A 15,478-nucleotide genomic window follows, 5' to 3' on the forward strand; every position below is an offset into this window, starting at 1 on the left:
TGCAGTTTTGGATGGTTTCCTTTCTCAATCAACTTCAACTCTTCTGAAAATGTAGCAGCAGCTTTTTCATTGGCAAATGCAGCCTCCCCAGTCATTTTTATAGTTTTCAGTAGAAACCTATTCTTGAATCTATGTAACCATCCCTTACTTGAAGTAAATGATTTGGTGTCAGGAGATGCCTTGCTATCTATCAGCTCAATGCTTCCTGGCACAAAGCACTGCTGTCAATCAGAACACATTTCTGTTCATGTCTTCCACCTACAAACTTAATGCCTTTCCCATCTTAGCTACACACTTATCACACAACATGGCTCCAACTTTTGCAGTTTGAGGTGCAACAGTAAAACTAGCATGAATTTATTTTTCCTTCTTCTTCATTTCACGGCTGGAAGATTTGTTCTTACCACGATCTAACAACTTCAGCATATGACGTCTTTCCTTATTGAGAACTTTCACTTTTTCACTGAAAGGAAACACTTCGTGGCTTCTCTTTGGCATAACTGAATTGCCAGCATCATCACTCCTGCACTTTGGGGCCATTATTAAGTAAAACAAGCATTACTTGAACACAAGCACTGTGATACTGCCACTGATCTGATCACGGAGATGGCTACTAGTGACTAACGGGCAGGTGGCACCTAAGCATCATGATGTTGGACAAAGACAGGACTGATCCTGGGCAGGACAGAGCAGGACAGTGCGAGATTCCATCATGCTACCAGAATGGCACTCAATTTAAAATGTATAAATTGCTTATTTCTGGGATTTACCATTTAATATTTTCCATTTAATACTTTCCGACGGCAGCTGACTGCAAGCAACTGAAATCGTGGAAAGCAAAATGGCAAATAAGAGGGGACTACCATATGAGAGATTTCTCAATGTAACTGATAGTCCAGATTGAAAAACAATGCCAAATATATGCAGAAAGCATCTAGCTCGACAACCCTCCATGCATTTGCAGATGCCAGTTTTTATGGGCCTCAGGTTGCCCATGTGATGAAAGCCAACGACAACGTCACTGAGCCCTAAAAAAGGGAGAGCGGAGACCATACCTGCGTGTAGCTTAGCAGACTGGACACCTCCCTCTTGGAGAGTCGCGAGCTTGATCTTCGGCCTGTAGAGGAAACAGCCAGGAGTCTGTTTTGAGGGGTCAGGCACCAGCCCAGGGAACGGCCTTGCTGATACGGGCTGCTCTCCGTGGCGTGGCCTGGGATCTCCCCTACACTATTGTCAGCCACAGGGGTTTGCTCTCAGTCCCTCGGTATCGTTCATCTTCTCCACTGATTTTATTCCTAAGACAACAGAGCCCTGGGCCAGGCACGTGACAGGACCCAAAACAACACTGAAGTTACCAAGAAGGGGAGCCCTCCGATTCCTTCCGGCAGGGTGCTGCCCATCCAGGGACCACTAACTACATTTCCAGGAACAATTCACTGCCTGCCGTGTCAGCCACTTCTCAAGTGCTCCCATGTCGAGTGTGGCTATTGTGGGGAACAATGCAGAAATAGAACCCTTTCACGCCCGCAGGAAGTTCCATGGGATGGCACAGCTGAGAGGACAATGCAGGGCTTTCCAGCCCAGCTGGGGCGGAATCCCAAGTGAGCTGGCTGGAGCTGCTCAGGGCAGGGTGGAAAGGAAGCACACTCCAGACCTCCCCTCCCAACCCCAGCCCACCTCTGAGTGGGGAGAGGGTCCCACTGCAGAAGAGCTCTCCGAGGGCCCATGCTGTCATGACAGGCGGAGAACAGGGAACCATCAACCCTGTGTCACGCTCAGAGTCCCAGTTGAGATGACAGTCTCAAAGGGGAGGCCAAGGGCTGCGGGCAGGCGTGAAGGGCTCAGCCCTGCATCCCTCCTTGCTGGAGCTCTCTTCCCTCCCAGGGAATTGTGGTGGAGGTTGTCAGAGACTCTCCCCAAAGCCTCCAGTGGTCTGCAGGACCGCTCAATGTGTCAGCGCCTGACACCACCCCAGTCCCCACTGCCCAGCCACCTCTGATCTCCGGGGTGCGGATGGCCTCCAGGATCGGGGGCGAGTCGGAGGACTGGTCGCTGCAGGCCCCATTGACGAGGATCGAGTCTTCCCTCCCGCCGGCGTCCTCCTCTCCGTTGAGATGCCTGGTGTCTCCCTTCATGCTTTCCTGTGGGAGAAGCCAGAACGGGTGGGGTGGAAGGGAAGCAGGGACACGAGAGGGGCAGTGTTCCCCCAGACGCCCCGCCATGGGCTCTATGTTCCCAGGCCAAGGCCCCAGGATGCATTCTTAGGGTGATGCTCTTCCCCAAGCACCCCACCCAGGCTGCCCCCCATAGCCTCCCCCTCACCAAGCTCGGAGGCTCAGGACTTGGTTCCATGTGGACAGGTTGTCCCAAAGGCTCAGACGCCAGCACCCAGGACAGAGGCGGGGGCCAGGGCTGGGGTCTTAGGCTCAGACTGCTCTGTGCAATTAGCCAGCCCCTTCAAACAATGCCATTTAGGACCTGCCTGCCCCGGCCTGTCTGCCGCCAGCCTCTGTCCCCTCTGGCCCTGGCCCCCTCTCCCTGCTCAGCCTCTGCAGGGGCTCAGGAAGCCAGTGCATTATTTTCCCTCCTGACCCCTTTGTTTGCTCTCTCCCTTCCCCTCAATCTCCAGGTCCTCTTCCCACCCACCCCCTCCTCCCCCACAGAACCGCTTCTCTCCTCTCCATGGCAGCACAAGCCCCGCCTCACCCCATCCTCCAGGGCCCATTGGTCTGCCGGCCTGTCGCTCACTCCCTTACTCCCTCACCAGCTGGGGCTCAGAGTCCCAAGTTCCCAAGGAGGGAAGGATGAAGGAGGCACAGGCAGAAAGCCTGGGGGGAGTTAACTGGAGGGGGACTCCCCAGATCCGTTGCAGGTTCACCCTCACCTCTGGGACTTGGCCTCCCCACTGCTGCCCCTCCTGGTCAGGTAAATCAGCTAATACATAGGGCCAGGGCCACACTGATGGGCTGGCAGGCTGTGTGACCTCTGGGCTGGCCCATTGCCTGCAACGTTGTGGGCACACAGATTTTGTTGGATGCAAGAACCTGTATGTATCTCCCTCTAGGGAGACTGGGGAGCTCACCTTCTAGAAAAAGAAAACTGACACACAGACTAGGTTATTCTCCAAGGTCATATAGCCCATCTAAGAGGTGGGGCCAGGATTAGATAGAGAACAAGTAAAAAACTCCAGTGCACAAATGCCATCTGAAACCGAGTTTTCCAAGTCACTTGCCTTTGCTGTTTGTTCCACCTTTGGTTGGCAAAAATATTACAAAAGCCTAGGGACAATATGAGACCTCCAGGCCCCCATCCTTGAGCCACAAACAGCTCCAGGTCACTCACACCATACCCTTGTGTCCTGGAACCGTGCCTGGGAAAAGCTTCCCCAAAAAGCTGCTGCCCATATGCACGGGGTCTCCCAGCCTCTGGGCTCCATCGTGGAGACATACCAGCGCCTGCCAGACAACCCGTGCTAGCCTCGCAGTTTATCTTCTATCCATCCATCCATCCATCCATCCATCCATCCATCCATCCATCCATCTATCTTAGAGACAGGGTCTCACTCAGTCACCCAGGCTGGAGTGCAGTGGTATGATCACGGCTCCCTGCAGGCTAGAACTCCCAGGGCTTGAGTGATCCTCCAGCTGGGCCCACAGGTGTGTGCCACCATGTGCGGCTAATTTTCTGTAGAAACAGAGCCTGGCTACATTGCCCAGGCTGGCCTCAAACTCCTGGCCTCATGGGATCCTCCTACCTCGGCATCTCAAACCAGGGTGCCTTCTAGAAGCCACACCTTGTATTGCTGGCTCCGAGCTGCACTGGCGCCACTGGCACTGCCCACCAGGGGGCGCCGTGGAGCCCAGTCTGATGTGCCCAGTGGCAGCAGAGGTGCAATTTGTGGTGGGTGCACCTGCCCATTGCATGGGGCAACTGGACCTCCGCTGCTACTCCCCATGTGGCCCAGAAGCCACACAGGCTACAGTACCATCACCTGAGAGCTGGTCGGAATAACTGTTGGAACTGGGAGCTGCTGAAGAAATCTCAGGCACTAAGCTAGATGTCCTGAAGCAGGATTTTCTTTTTTTTTTTTTGAGACGGAGTCTCCCTGTCGCCAGGCTGGAGTGCAGTGGTGCAATCTCGGCTCACTGCAACCTCTGTTGAGAGTTCAAGCGATTCTCCTGCCTCAGCCTCCTGAGTAGCTGGGATTATAGGCATGAGCCACCACACCCAGCTAATTTTTGTATTTTTAGTAGAGACGGGGTTTCACCATGTTGGCCAGGATGGTCTCGATCTCTTGTCCTCGTGATCTGCCCACCTCAGCCTCCCAAAGTGCTGGGATTACGGGCATGAGCCACTGCGCCCAGCCTGAAGCAGGATTTTCACAAGACCATTTTAACACACACAAGTCATGCCTGGGTGATTAATATGCATATTAAAGCAGCATTGTTCAGATTATAAACATGTGTGCTGAAACACAGCACATAGGCTTTCTGTGTCTCACATGATCCAGGATGTGTGCCAGCACATGTCAAGGAATTTCCCCCAACCCCCAAGGACAGGGGATATGCCTGAGTCAGACCAATCAGCTGCTTCTCAGCCCTTTTACTCCCAAGCCCTGACCCGGAAGAACAGGCTGGCTGACCTATGGCCAGTTCCTACGAGATGAAGCGACCAGAATCCCAGGGAAGCTGCTGGAGTATCCTTTCAGAATAATCATTACTTTCAAGCATTTCACCTCAGGCCAAACCAGCCAACTAAGTAACCTAGTGGGCCTGGCATAGAGTAGGAGGTGGGGCTCCCTGGTATACCTGGTGTCTCCAGGAGGGTCTACCACCCCAAAGTGCTCTGGGGGGAAGACACACAGGGTTTGTTTGTGGCCAGGAGCTGGTGGCAAACCAGAGGCCTGGACTAAAGGATGTGACCTCCTTCGCCTTCATCCAGGACCCAGGGTTCTAATGTGTGCTGGGTTTCGCAGGCAACATTGAAACCCAGTCCTCAGACAGCCCCTAACTGGGTCAACAAGAAGCCAGACAGGAGTCTCACCTCCTAGACAGACCCAGGTTGACAATGATTAACCACCCTGGGACTTCCCCCAGGGCCTCAGCAGTGCCAACTAGTCACCAGCCTACCTGACGTGTGGGCAGCACGCCTTCTAAAACCCGTATCTCAACATTCAGGAAAAGTCTCAAGCCCCTAGAACAAGACCTGTGGGTCCTGGAGAGAGAGTCCAGGAAGAAAACCCACAATAAATGGCACCAGCTACCTGGGTGCCCCCCAGGAGCAAGCTGAGCACTTAAATACACTTTCTTCTCGTTGCATAATTCAATGTGATTTCATTTAAAATTCCTTCTGTTTTTATCACGACCCTCCGTTTGTAGTGAAATTAACTACCCTCATTGCCTTATAGCCACAGCTGTGTAGACAGCATACACCAACTTCAGAACCTGCACCCGTGACTAAAAGATGCCCAGCTCAGCTGGGCACGGTGGCTCAAGCCTGTAATCCCAGCACTTTGGGAAGCCGAGACAGGCGGATCACGAGGTCAGGAGATCGAGACCATCCTGGCTAACACGGTGAAACCCTGTCTCTACTAAAAAATACAAAAAACTAGCCAGGCGAGGTGGCGGGCGCCTGTAGTCCCAGCTACTCGGGAGGCTGAGGCAGGAGAATGGCGTAAACCCGGGAGGCCGAGCTTGCAGTGAGCTGAGATCTGGCCACTGCACTCCAGCCCTCCAGCCCCGGCAACAGACTCCGTCTCAAAAAAAAAAAAAAAAAAAAAAAGATGCCCAGCTCAGTTCCTCCCCCACCCCGCTTTAGTCTACACGCAGGCCAAGACAATCTAGCCTTGAGGCATGTGCTGCTGTGTTCTCTTAGCCTGGAAGCCCTCCCGACTCCCTATACCTCCTGCTTCCTTTCTCAGACCTCAACACCCACAGCTCAAAATCCAGGAATAAAAGCTTCTCTCCCAGGCCTTTCCTCCCACATACATAAATACATAAGAATCCCCCCTAATAATAAGGTCATCTTTTTTTCAGTGCTTACTATTTGTCAGGCACTGTTTTGGCTTTACCCATCTTAACTCATTTAATCTTTAAATGTGGTGAGTACTGTTATTCCTGTTTTGCAGACGGAGAAACCCGAGACAAAGACTGACATACTACCTCCTTGATCAATATACAGGGAAGGTAAATAACATACAAATTTAACTACATGTTCTTAGAATCAGGACAAGAGAAATTAAATTAGCATCAGGTGTGTACTGGTGGATACGAATCTCTCCCACCTCTTTCTATGTATCTCACTGACTTCATGATTCAAGGCTGGCATTTCCAGATAACATGGCCCCCATCACAAGCCAACTGCTTTATCTAACATGACCTATCCAGAGTGGCGGACATGCTGGATTTAGAACTGCGCCATCCCACTCTGCCACTGTAACATCAAGTAGCTAACAGTTCCCAGGGCCCTACTCACTATAGGCTGAACACTGTCTCTACCACCATGGATTTTTATTTCTTTTCTTTTTTAAGATCAAGTCTCACTCTGTCACCTGGGCTGGAGTACAGTGGGGTGATCTCAGCTCACTGCAACCTCCACCTCCCCGGTTCAAGCAATTCTCCCGCCTCAGCCTCCTGAGTAGCTGGGATTACAGGCTTGCACCACCATGCCTGGCTAATTTTTGTATTTTCAGTAGAGACGGGGTTTTGCCATGTTGGCCAGGCTGGTCTCAAACTCCTGACCTCAGGTGATCCACCCGCCTTACCCTGGGATTACAGGTGTAAGCTGCCGCACCGAGCCTGTCTGCCACCTCTTTTAACTAAACCCCACCCCATCCTGGGGCAGGTCTTATTATCCCCCTGCCTTCAACAGGCTCGGATGAGTTAAGTCACACAGAGAAGAGGCAGTGCCAAATCTCATGCCCAGGCAGTCCAAGGCACGTGCCTGGAACTGTCATAACCGAGACAGACAAGAATTACAGAAGTTAGGAACAATGCATCACCCATTCCAGGGATGAAGGGAGCTTCGTGGCTGGGACATGATACACCAGCTGAGAGTTTCCCTTCACAGGAGGTGGCTGCCTAACCTTGTGATGAGAGGTGAACTCTGACCCTTTCCCAGAGGCTGGGGTCCAGCGTGTGATTCGGGGTGGGCAGCAGCACTGGGTGGGCCCACCCACAAGGTTCTCCCCCAGGGGCCTTCCTCATTAGTGCAGCAGGGTGCCTGTGCCCCGACTGAACCAGGTCAGATGTACTCAAATGCAATGTGGCAGACAGAGGGGTAGGTGGCACCCCCAATTAGACTCAAGAGGAGGCTCAGGGACTCGCCCCAACCCAGCAATAATGCTGAGAACTGATGTCACTCATTTCCTCCAGGCTGACACCAGCAGCAGAGCTGTTTCACAGCACTTCGTAAATGTTAATTGCATTAATTAAACCTCACAATGCAGGAAGGGGGGTCACTTTGGTATCTGCCCCAACCCCGGGGTGCAGTAAAAAATTAAAAACTAAAATCCTTCATTCAGTGGAGAGTATCAATTTAAAGAAAAAATAAATAAAAATTCCACCTCCACAGCCTATGTTAGAGAAATCTAGGGCCAGGTGTGGTAGCTCAAGCCTGTAATCCCAGCACTTTGGGAGGCTGAGGCGGGTGGATCACCTGAGGTCAGGAGTTCAAGACCAGCCTGGCCAACATGGTGAAATCCCATCTCTACTAAAAATAAAAAAATTAGGCCGGGCGCGGTGGCTCATGCTTGTAATCCCAGCACTTTGGGAGGCCGAGGCAGGCAGATCACGAGGTCAGGAAACCGAGACCACGATGAAAACCTGTCTCTACTAAAAATATAAAAAATTAGCTGGGCGTGATGGCGGGCACCTGTAGTCCCAGCTACTTGGAGAGGCTGAGGCAGGAGAATGGCCTGTAATCCCAGCACTTTGGGAGGCCGAGGCGGGCAGATCACTTGAGGCCAGGAGTTCAAGACCAGCCTGATTAACATGGTGAAACCCCGTCTCTACTAAAAACACACACAAAAAATTAGCTGGGCGTGGTGGCAGGTGCGTGTAATCCCAGCTACTCAGGAGGCTGGGCAGGAGAATCACTTGAACCCAGGAGGTGGAGATTGCAGTGAGCAGGTTGCAGTGACGTTGAGATCGTGCCACTATACTCCAGCCTGGGCAACAAGGGGGAGACTCCATTTCAAAAAAGAAAAGAAAAAAGCAAAGAAAACAAAAAAGACAAGACAAGACATGGGAGACCCCAAAAAGACGGGAGGATGGGAAGCAGCAAGGGTTGAAAAACCACCTATCAGGTACAACGTTCAGTATTTGGGTAATGGATATACCAGAAGCCCAATCCCCACCAGTAAGTAATATACCCATGCAACAAACAAGCACATGTACTCCTTGAATCTAAAAAAGAAAAAAAAAGGCCGGGTGCAGTGGCTCAGGCCCGTAATCCCAGCACTTTGGGAGGCCAAGGTGGGCGGATCACAGGGTCAGGAGATTGAGACCATCCCTGCTAACACAGTGAAACCCCATCTCTACTAAAAATACAAAAAATTAGCTGGGCGTGGTGGCACACACCTGTAGTCCCAGCTACTCGGGAGGCTGAGGCAGGAGAATGGCGTGAACCCAGGAGGCAGAGCTTGCAGTAAGCGAGATCATGCCACTGCACTCCAGCCTAGGTGACACAGCGAGACTCCATCTCAAAAAAAAAAAAAAAAGAAAAAAAAGACACCATAAAACAATGCAGTAAGTAGGCTGTAAAAGTTAAGCCGAGGGAGGGACACCACACCTAGGTGAAGTAGAGAGGGGGAAGGATCCAGGCAGCAGGGACAGCACATCCAAAGGAAAGGGGGCCAGACACAGGCTGTCCACACCGGTGGCAGCAGAACACATGACAGAACACAAGGTCCCAGTACTGTGTTTTTGTCTGATAAGGAACTTACCCTAAATTCCAGAAAACATCAGATTTACAGGAAAGCAGTAAAAAAAAAAAAACGCTGTTGGGCACAGTGGCTCATGCCTGTAATCCCACCACTTTAGAAGGTCGAGGCTTCAGCTTGGGCTCAGGAGTTGAACGCCAGCCTGGGCAACACAGCAAGACCTCTTCTCTATTAAAATATTTTTTTAAATTAGCTGAATGTGTTGGCATGCCCCTGTCGTCCTAGCTACTCGCCTGTAGTCCCAGGTCCTCAGAAGGTGATGGGGAACGATCACCTAAGCCTCGGAGGTTGAGGGTGCGGTAAGCTATCGTCACGCCATGCACTCTAGGCCCTGTTCTCAAAAAAAAAAAAACCCAATATTTTTCTCAAACCCCAGTTTTATAATCTGTGAAATAAAGTAACCCACCTGATTCACTGGGAAGTTGGTACCAAGGACACCTACATAGATGACACCTGAAGTCACTTATTCTCAGGTGCCATCTTGCTGCCCACCCCAGCACCACCCCACAAGGCCAATCAAGAAGTATCCACCCCATCACCCTCCACAATTTGGGATGCATTTGGGGAATTGCTCAATGCCTCTAGGTCATGAGTACATGTACCATTGTCATCCTACAGTAGAAGCTGGGCCCTTGGCAGAGTAAGCAGAATTATCAGAAGAGTGTGTACATACAAAAAAATTAACCAGGCGTAGTGGCACACACCTATAGTCCCAGTTACTCGGGAGGCTGAGGCAGGAGAATCGCTTGAACCCGGGAAGCGGAGGTCGCAGTGAGTCACTGCTCTCCAGCCTGGGCAACAGTACAGGCTCCGTCTCAAAAAAAAAAAGTGTGTGTCCAAACAGGGAAAAACCAGACAAGTGGCTATCTGCAGGCTGTTCATGACACCAAAATACACTCAGATGTTTGTCAGTGCATTGGAATAAAATCATGTCATTACCTTTTAGATAAGTAACAGGAAAAAAAAAACCTGGGACCATAAAGATCTGAAAAGATATGACAGTAAATTTAGAGTCTAAAAAACACAAGCACCCAGCCCCTTCCCCTATATCCACTTCGAGAACCCCTTGAAGGGTGTGGCAGCCCCAGGGAGTGGTCAATGGTAATTCAGAGAATGAGGGGCAGCATAGGAGCAGAATCCTAGGCACTGCCATGCCCAATTCCTGTGGCCACCTACCCCTTGGCAAAATCAGAGCCTAGAACCCTCTGTCCCCTCCCAAGAGGGCAAAGGAGGTCAATGTTCTGGAAAGAGACCCCCTCAACCTTAGCCCGTCCCTCACAGTGGGCTGCACCTGTGGCTTCAACTAAGAACGTCTTAAATCTTGAGTCTACATATCTACACAGTATTTAGTCATCTTAAGCCTAAACACCTACACAGCAGGGATACTGGTTCAGTCTTTGGGATAGTAATCTTGACTATGTCATCTAAAATGCCTAACATCTATATCCTGCTACACAGGATTCTACTGCTCAGAAACCACCCAGTTCAAAGCTCTCGAGCAGGCCTCTGTGCAAGGGGGTCGCTGCAGTCCTGTTTGTCACAGCAAACACTGCAATCAAATCAGTCAAGAGGACTGGTTAACTAAATTACCTACTTCCACAATAGGGGGCAAAGAGTGCAGTACTTATTGTTAGACAAAGTTATGTAAAGTGAAAACAAAAAACCTGCATAATACAATATCAATTATTAATGTTTAAGCCATTTACCTCCAGCATTTCTTCTCTAACTCTAAAAATTCATACTCAGAAGGAAGGTTTGGGGTAACTACCTTAAGCCCATGTAACTTTTTTCTTTTTTGAGACAGGTTCGCTCTTGTTTCCCAGGCTGGAGTGCAATGGTGCAATCTCGACTCACTGCAACCTCCACCTCCCGGGTTCAAGCGATTCTCCTGCCTCAACCTCCATAGTAGCTGGGATTACAGGAATGAGCCACCACACCTGGTTAATTTTGCATTTTTAGTAGAGACGGGGTTTCTCCATGTTAGTCAGGCTGGTCTTGAATTCCTGACCTCAGGTGATCCACCCGCCTCAGCCTCCCAAAGTGCTGGGATTACAGGCACGAGCCACCATGCCCGGCAAGCCTATGTAACTTTTATAATCAGAAAACACGTAACTCGCCTAAGAAACACTTATTTGAATTAGTCCATTCAGGTTTCATCAACATAATTATTTGATTATTTGTATATGGTATGAGGTAAGGACCTAATTATTTTTGCCCACAAGTAGAGCCAGACACCTATGAATACATCCCAACTCTACCTCTTATTTGAACTTCCAATATATATGTAGTATGTTTGGAGGCTCAGTTTTCTGTTTGGTATTTATCCTTTGCCATTCTTTTTTTTTTTTTTTTTTTTTTTTTTTTTGAGATGGAGTCTTGTTCTGTTGCCCAGGCTGGAGTGCAATGGCATGACCTCGGGTCACTGCAACCTCCACCTCCTGGGTTCAAGCGATTCTCCTGCCTCAGCTTCCTTGGGATTACAGGCGCATGCCACCACGCCCGGCTAATTTTTATATTTTTAGTAGAGATGGGGTTTCACCACGCTGGCCAGGCTGGTCTTGAACTCCCGACCTCAGGCAATCCGCCCGCCTCAGCCTCCCAAAGTGCGGGGATTACAAGTGTGAGCCACTGCTCTAGGCCATTGCTACTATTTTTAATCACTAAGACTGCTAGAGCAAGCCTGCAAGCCTTATTGAAAAGTTCTTTTTCTCCCTTTAGTTTGTGGTCTCTCATTTCCCGTTCTCTTCTGCTCTCTAGATTTCTTTAAGGGAGCTTAGTTCTTCTACCCACAGATAAAGGCACAGCATTTTTAGTTGTTTCAACATGGACAGACTTTCAAATAAATTATTTCTATCATAACCAGAAAATAAGTCCTTGTACATTATGTATTGAAAAGATAAAAATTAAAAAAAAAAAAAGAAAAGATAAAAATCACAACACAAAGAAAAGCTAGGCATGTTATATTCATATCAAAAAAAAAAAAGATGCCAGGTACAGTGACTTATGCCTGTAATCCCAGCAATGTCGGGAAGCCTAGGCAGGAGGATTGCTTGAGCCCAGGAGTTCAAGATCAGCCTAGGCAACAAAGTGAGACCCCAACACTACAAAAAAAAAAAAAAAAAAAAAAAAAAAAATTTAGGCTGGGCACAGTGGTTCATGCCTGTAATCCCAGCACTTTGGGAGGCCTAGGTGGGCGGATCACCTGAAGTCAGGAGTTCGAGACCAGCCTGACCAACATGGAGAAACCCCCGTCTCCACTAAAAATACAAAATTAGCCGGGCGTGGTGGCACATGCCTGTAATCCCAGCTACTTGGGAGGCTGAGGTAGGAACATCACTTGAACCCAGGAGGCGGAGGTTGCAGTGAGCCAAGATTACACCATTGCACTCCAGCCTGGGCAACAAAGAGCGAAACTCCGTCTCAAAAAAAAAAAAAAAAATGTAAGGCCAAGTACGGTGTCTCAAGCCTGTAATTCCAGCACTTTGTGAGGCCGAGGTGGGCAGATCGTTTGAGGTCAGGAGTTCGAGACCAGCCTGGCCAACGTGGTGAAACCCCATCTCTATTAAAATAAAAAATACGAAAACTAGGCCGGGCATGGTGGCTTACGCCTATAATCCCATCACTTTGGGAGACCGAGGTAGGCAAATCACCTGAGGTCGGGAGTTGAAGACCAGCCTGATCGACATGGAGAAACCCCGTCTCTACTAAAAAAAATTAGCCGGGCATGGTGGCACATGCCTGTAATCCCAGCTACTTGGGAGACTGAGGCAGGAGAATCACTTGAACCTGGGAGGCAGAGGTTGCAGTAAGCTGAGATCACGCCATTGCACTTCAGCCTGGGCAGCAAGAGCGAAAAACTGTCTCAGAAGAAAAAAGAAAAAAAAAAAAAATCACAAAAAACTAGCCTGATGAGGTGGCGGGCACCTGTAATTCCAGCTACGCAGGAGGCTGATGCAGAAGAATCATTTGAACCCAGGAGTTGGAGGTTGCAGTGAGCTGAGATCACACCATTGCACTCTAGCCTGAGTGACAAAGCAAGACTGTCTCAAAAAAAAAATTTTTTTTTAATTAACTAGGTATAGTGGTGCACAAGTGCCTGTAGTTGAAGCTACTGCGAAGTGAGGGCTGCGGTGGGAGGACCACTGGAGCATTGGAGTTGAGGTTACAGTGAGCTGTGACTGCAGTACTGAACTCCAGAGACCCTGTCTCAAAAAAATTTTTTAAAAGTAAGAAATAACTGCTAGTGCATGTCACAACACAAATAAGTCTCAAATATCTCACACTAAGTAAAACAACCCAGACTCAAAGGGCTATATAATGTATGGCTCCCACTTGAATCCAGGAGGCGGAAGTTCCAGCGTGCCAGATCATGCCACTGTACTTCCAGCCTGGGCGACAGTGAGATGCTGTCTCAAAAATAATAATAATAATAATGTATGATTCCATTTATATGACATTCTGGAAAAAGCAGTACTGCAAGGACAGAAAACAAATCTCAAAAAGGAAAAAAGAAATATCAAAATAAGGCCTACAGATAAGGGAACTGCATATATACAAATGGCTTTAAAAGAAGCCCATGATCTAACATAAAAACCACTTTTCAAAAACTGTCCACAATTACCTCGTGGGGGCTCAGATCTGCCCGCCTCAACAGTCAAGAAGCAGGCCTGCAAAACAGTCAGCTGCACCCACAGAAAGCACCAGAGCGTCTTAACCCAGCACATCTTGTGTGTCCTGCCAGTTCTGTGGACTCAGTCAGGTGCCGGCAGAGGTTTTGGAAAATAAATCTGCAACAGTGTTTTAACACAGTTCTACTCCTTGCTAGTTGTGTGGTCATAGTAACAGTCATATTTAGTACTAAGCAGTTCCCCTAATTCAGCATCCTGCTTACAGCTCAGCATGTAACATCCTAGGGCAACATGAGGACAGATGAGGTTTGCAAATTCACCCAAAGACTTGGGAAAGCCAGTGCCTAAGCTTGAGGCTCTTCCTCAAGTGCCATCGTCAGGTTAGGGCTTCCTTACCCATGGTGCCGAACAACTCCGAGTCAGAGAAAATGGCTTGCTTGGAATATAATGAACACTTAAGTCTTCATCACAACCACCTTTTCACAAAAGAGGGGGTGCCTGTAGCTGGCTCAGTGGGACCCTAGTTAGTGCCTCCCCATTCCCATCTCCAGAGCCTCCTGTATCCATTCAGATATGAGTTCTACTAGGCTTCAGGAAGCCTGATAGTAATTAGGAATCAAAGGCAGACAAGGGACCAGGCACGGTGGCTCACACCTATAATCCCAGCACTTGGGGATTACACTTGAGCCTAGGAATTTGAGACCAGCCTGGGCAACACAGCAAGAGACTCTCCATTAAAAATCACTTTAAAATTAGCTGGGCACAGTGGCTCACACCTGTAATCCCAGCACTTTGAGAAGCTGAGGTGGGTGGATCACCTGAGGTGGGGAATTCGAGACCAGTCTGACCAACGTGGAGAAACACCATCTCTACTAAAAAAAACAAAATTAGCCAGGGATGGTGGTACATGCCTGTAATCCCAGCTACTCAGGATGCCGAGGCAGGAGAATCACTTGAACCTGGCAGGCGGGGGTTGCGGTGAACTGAGATCCCGCCATTGCACTCTAGCCTGGACAACAAGAGCGAAACTCCATCTCCAAAAAAAAAAAATTTAAATTAGCCAAGCCTGGTGGCTCTCACCTATAGCTACTCAGGAGGTGACTGAGGTGGGAGGATGGCTCGACCCAGGAGTTCAAGGCTGCAGTGAGCTGTGATTGCACCACTGCACTCCAGCCTAAGCAACACAGTGAGCCATGTTGCCATGCTGCCAGGGCCCATCACTGTACTGGCTGCAGGGAACACCCTACAAACGCATCAGTACTTTTGCAGGAGAGTTAGACCCTTGACTCCCAAGTCCCCTCCCTCAGCCTGCTGCTCCGGAGACAACCACTCTTCTTCAGCCACACAGGCTGAGGCTCTGGACCAGAACACAAGACAGCTGGGCGCAGAGGCTCACACCTGTAGTCCCAGCACTTTGGGAGACCGAGGCAGGACTGCTTGAGCCCAGGGGTTTGAGACCAGCTGGGGCAACATAGTGAGACTTTAATGTTTCTACAAAAAAATTTTTAAATTAGATGGGCATGGGCTGGGTGCCGTGGCTCACGCCTGTAATCCCAGCACTTTGGGAGGCCGAGGGTGGATAACGAGGTCAGGAGATTGAGACCATCCTGGCTACGGTGAAACCCTATCTCTACTAAAAACACAAAAAGTTAGCTGGGCATGGTGGCGGGGGCCTGTAGTCCCAGCTACTCAGTAGGCTGAGGCAGGAGAATGGCGTGAACCCAGGAGGTGAAGCTTGCAGTGAGCTGAGATTGTGACACTGTACTCCAGCCTGGGCAACAGACTCTGTCTCAAAAAAAAAAAAAAAAAAATTAGATGGGCATGGTGGCACGTGGCTAAGGTCCCAGCTACTCAGGAGACTAAAGTGGGAGGATCCTGGAATAAGCCCAGGGGTTCAAGGCTGCAGTGA

The 15,478-nt window shown here is 49.6% G+C and overlaps 2 protein-coding genes across 4 annotated transcripts in view; one reads left to right on the forward strand and one right to left on the reverse strand.

Moving 5' to 3' along the window:
• Positions 1 to 2,173, reverse strand: part of DNMT3B (DNA methyltransferase 3 beta) — a 30,052-nt gene extending 27,879 nt beyond the window's left edge. For all 3 annotated transcript variants that reach the window (XM_050807418.1, XM_050807417.1, XM_050807416.1), the window contains exons 1-2: positions 1,994 to 2,173; positions 1,056 to 1,117 (exon numbers count right to left, since the gene is read on the reverse strand). In XM_050807418.1, the coding sequence (XP_050663375.1) occupies positions 1,056 to 1,117; positions 1,994 to 2,135 (204 nt within the window). In that variant the 5' untranslated portion in view covers positions 2,136 to 2,173. The remainder of the gene's footprint in view (positions 1 to 1,055; positions 1,118 to 1,993) is intronic.
• The window catches only part of COMMD7 (COMM domain containing 7), a 319,129-nt gene that overhangs the window by 241,350 nt on the left and 62,301 nt on the right, over positions 1 to 15,478 (forward strand). The gene's annotated exons all lie outside the window — the stretch shown is intronic.

The sequence above is a fragment of the Macaca thibetana genome, chromosome 10 (genome assembly GCF_024542745.1).
Source record: "Macaca thibetana thibetana isolate TM-01 chromosome 10, ASM2454274v1, whole genome shotgun sequence".
Lineage (NCBI taxonomy): Eukaryota > Metazoa > Chordata > Mammalia > Primates > Cercopithecidae > Macaca > Macaca thibetana.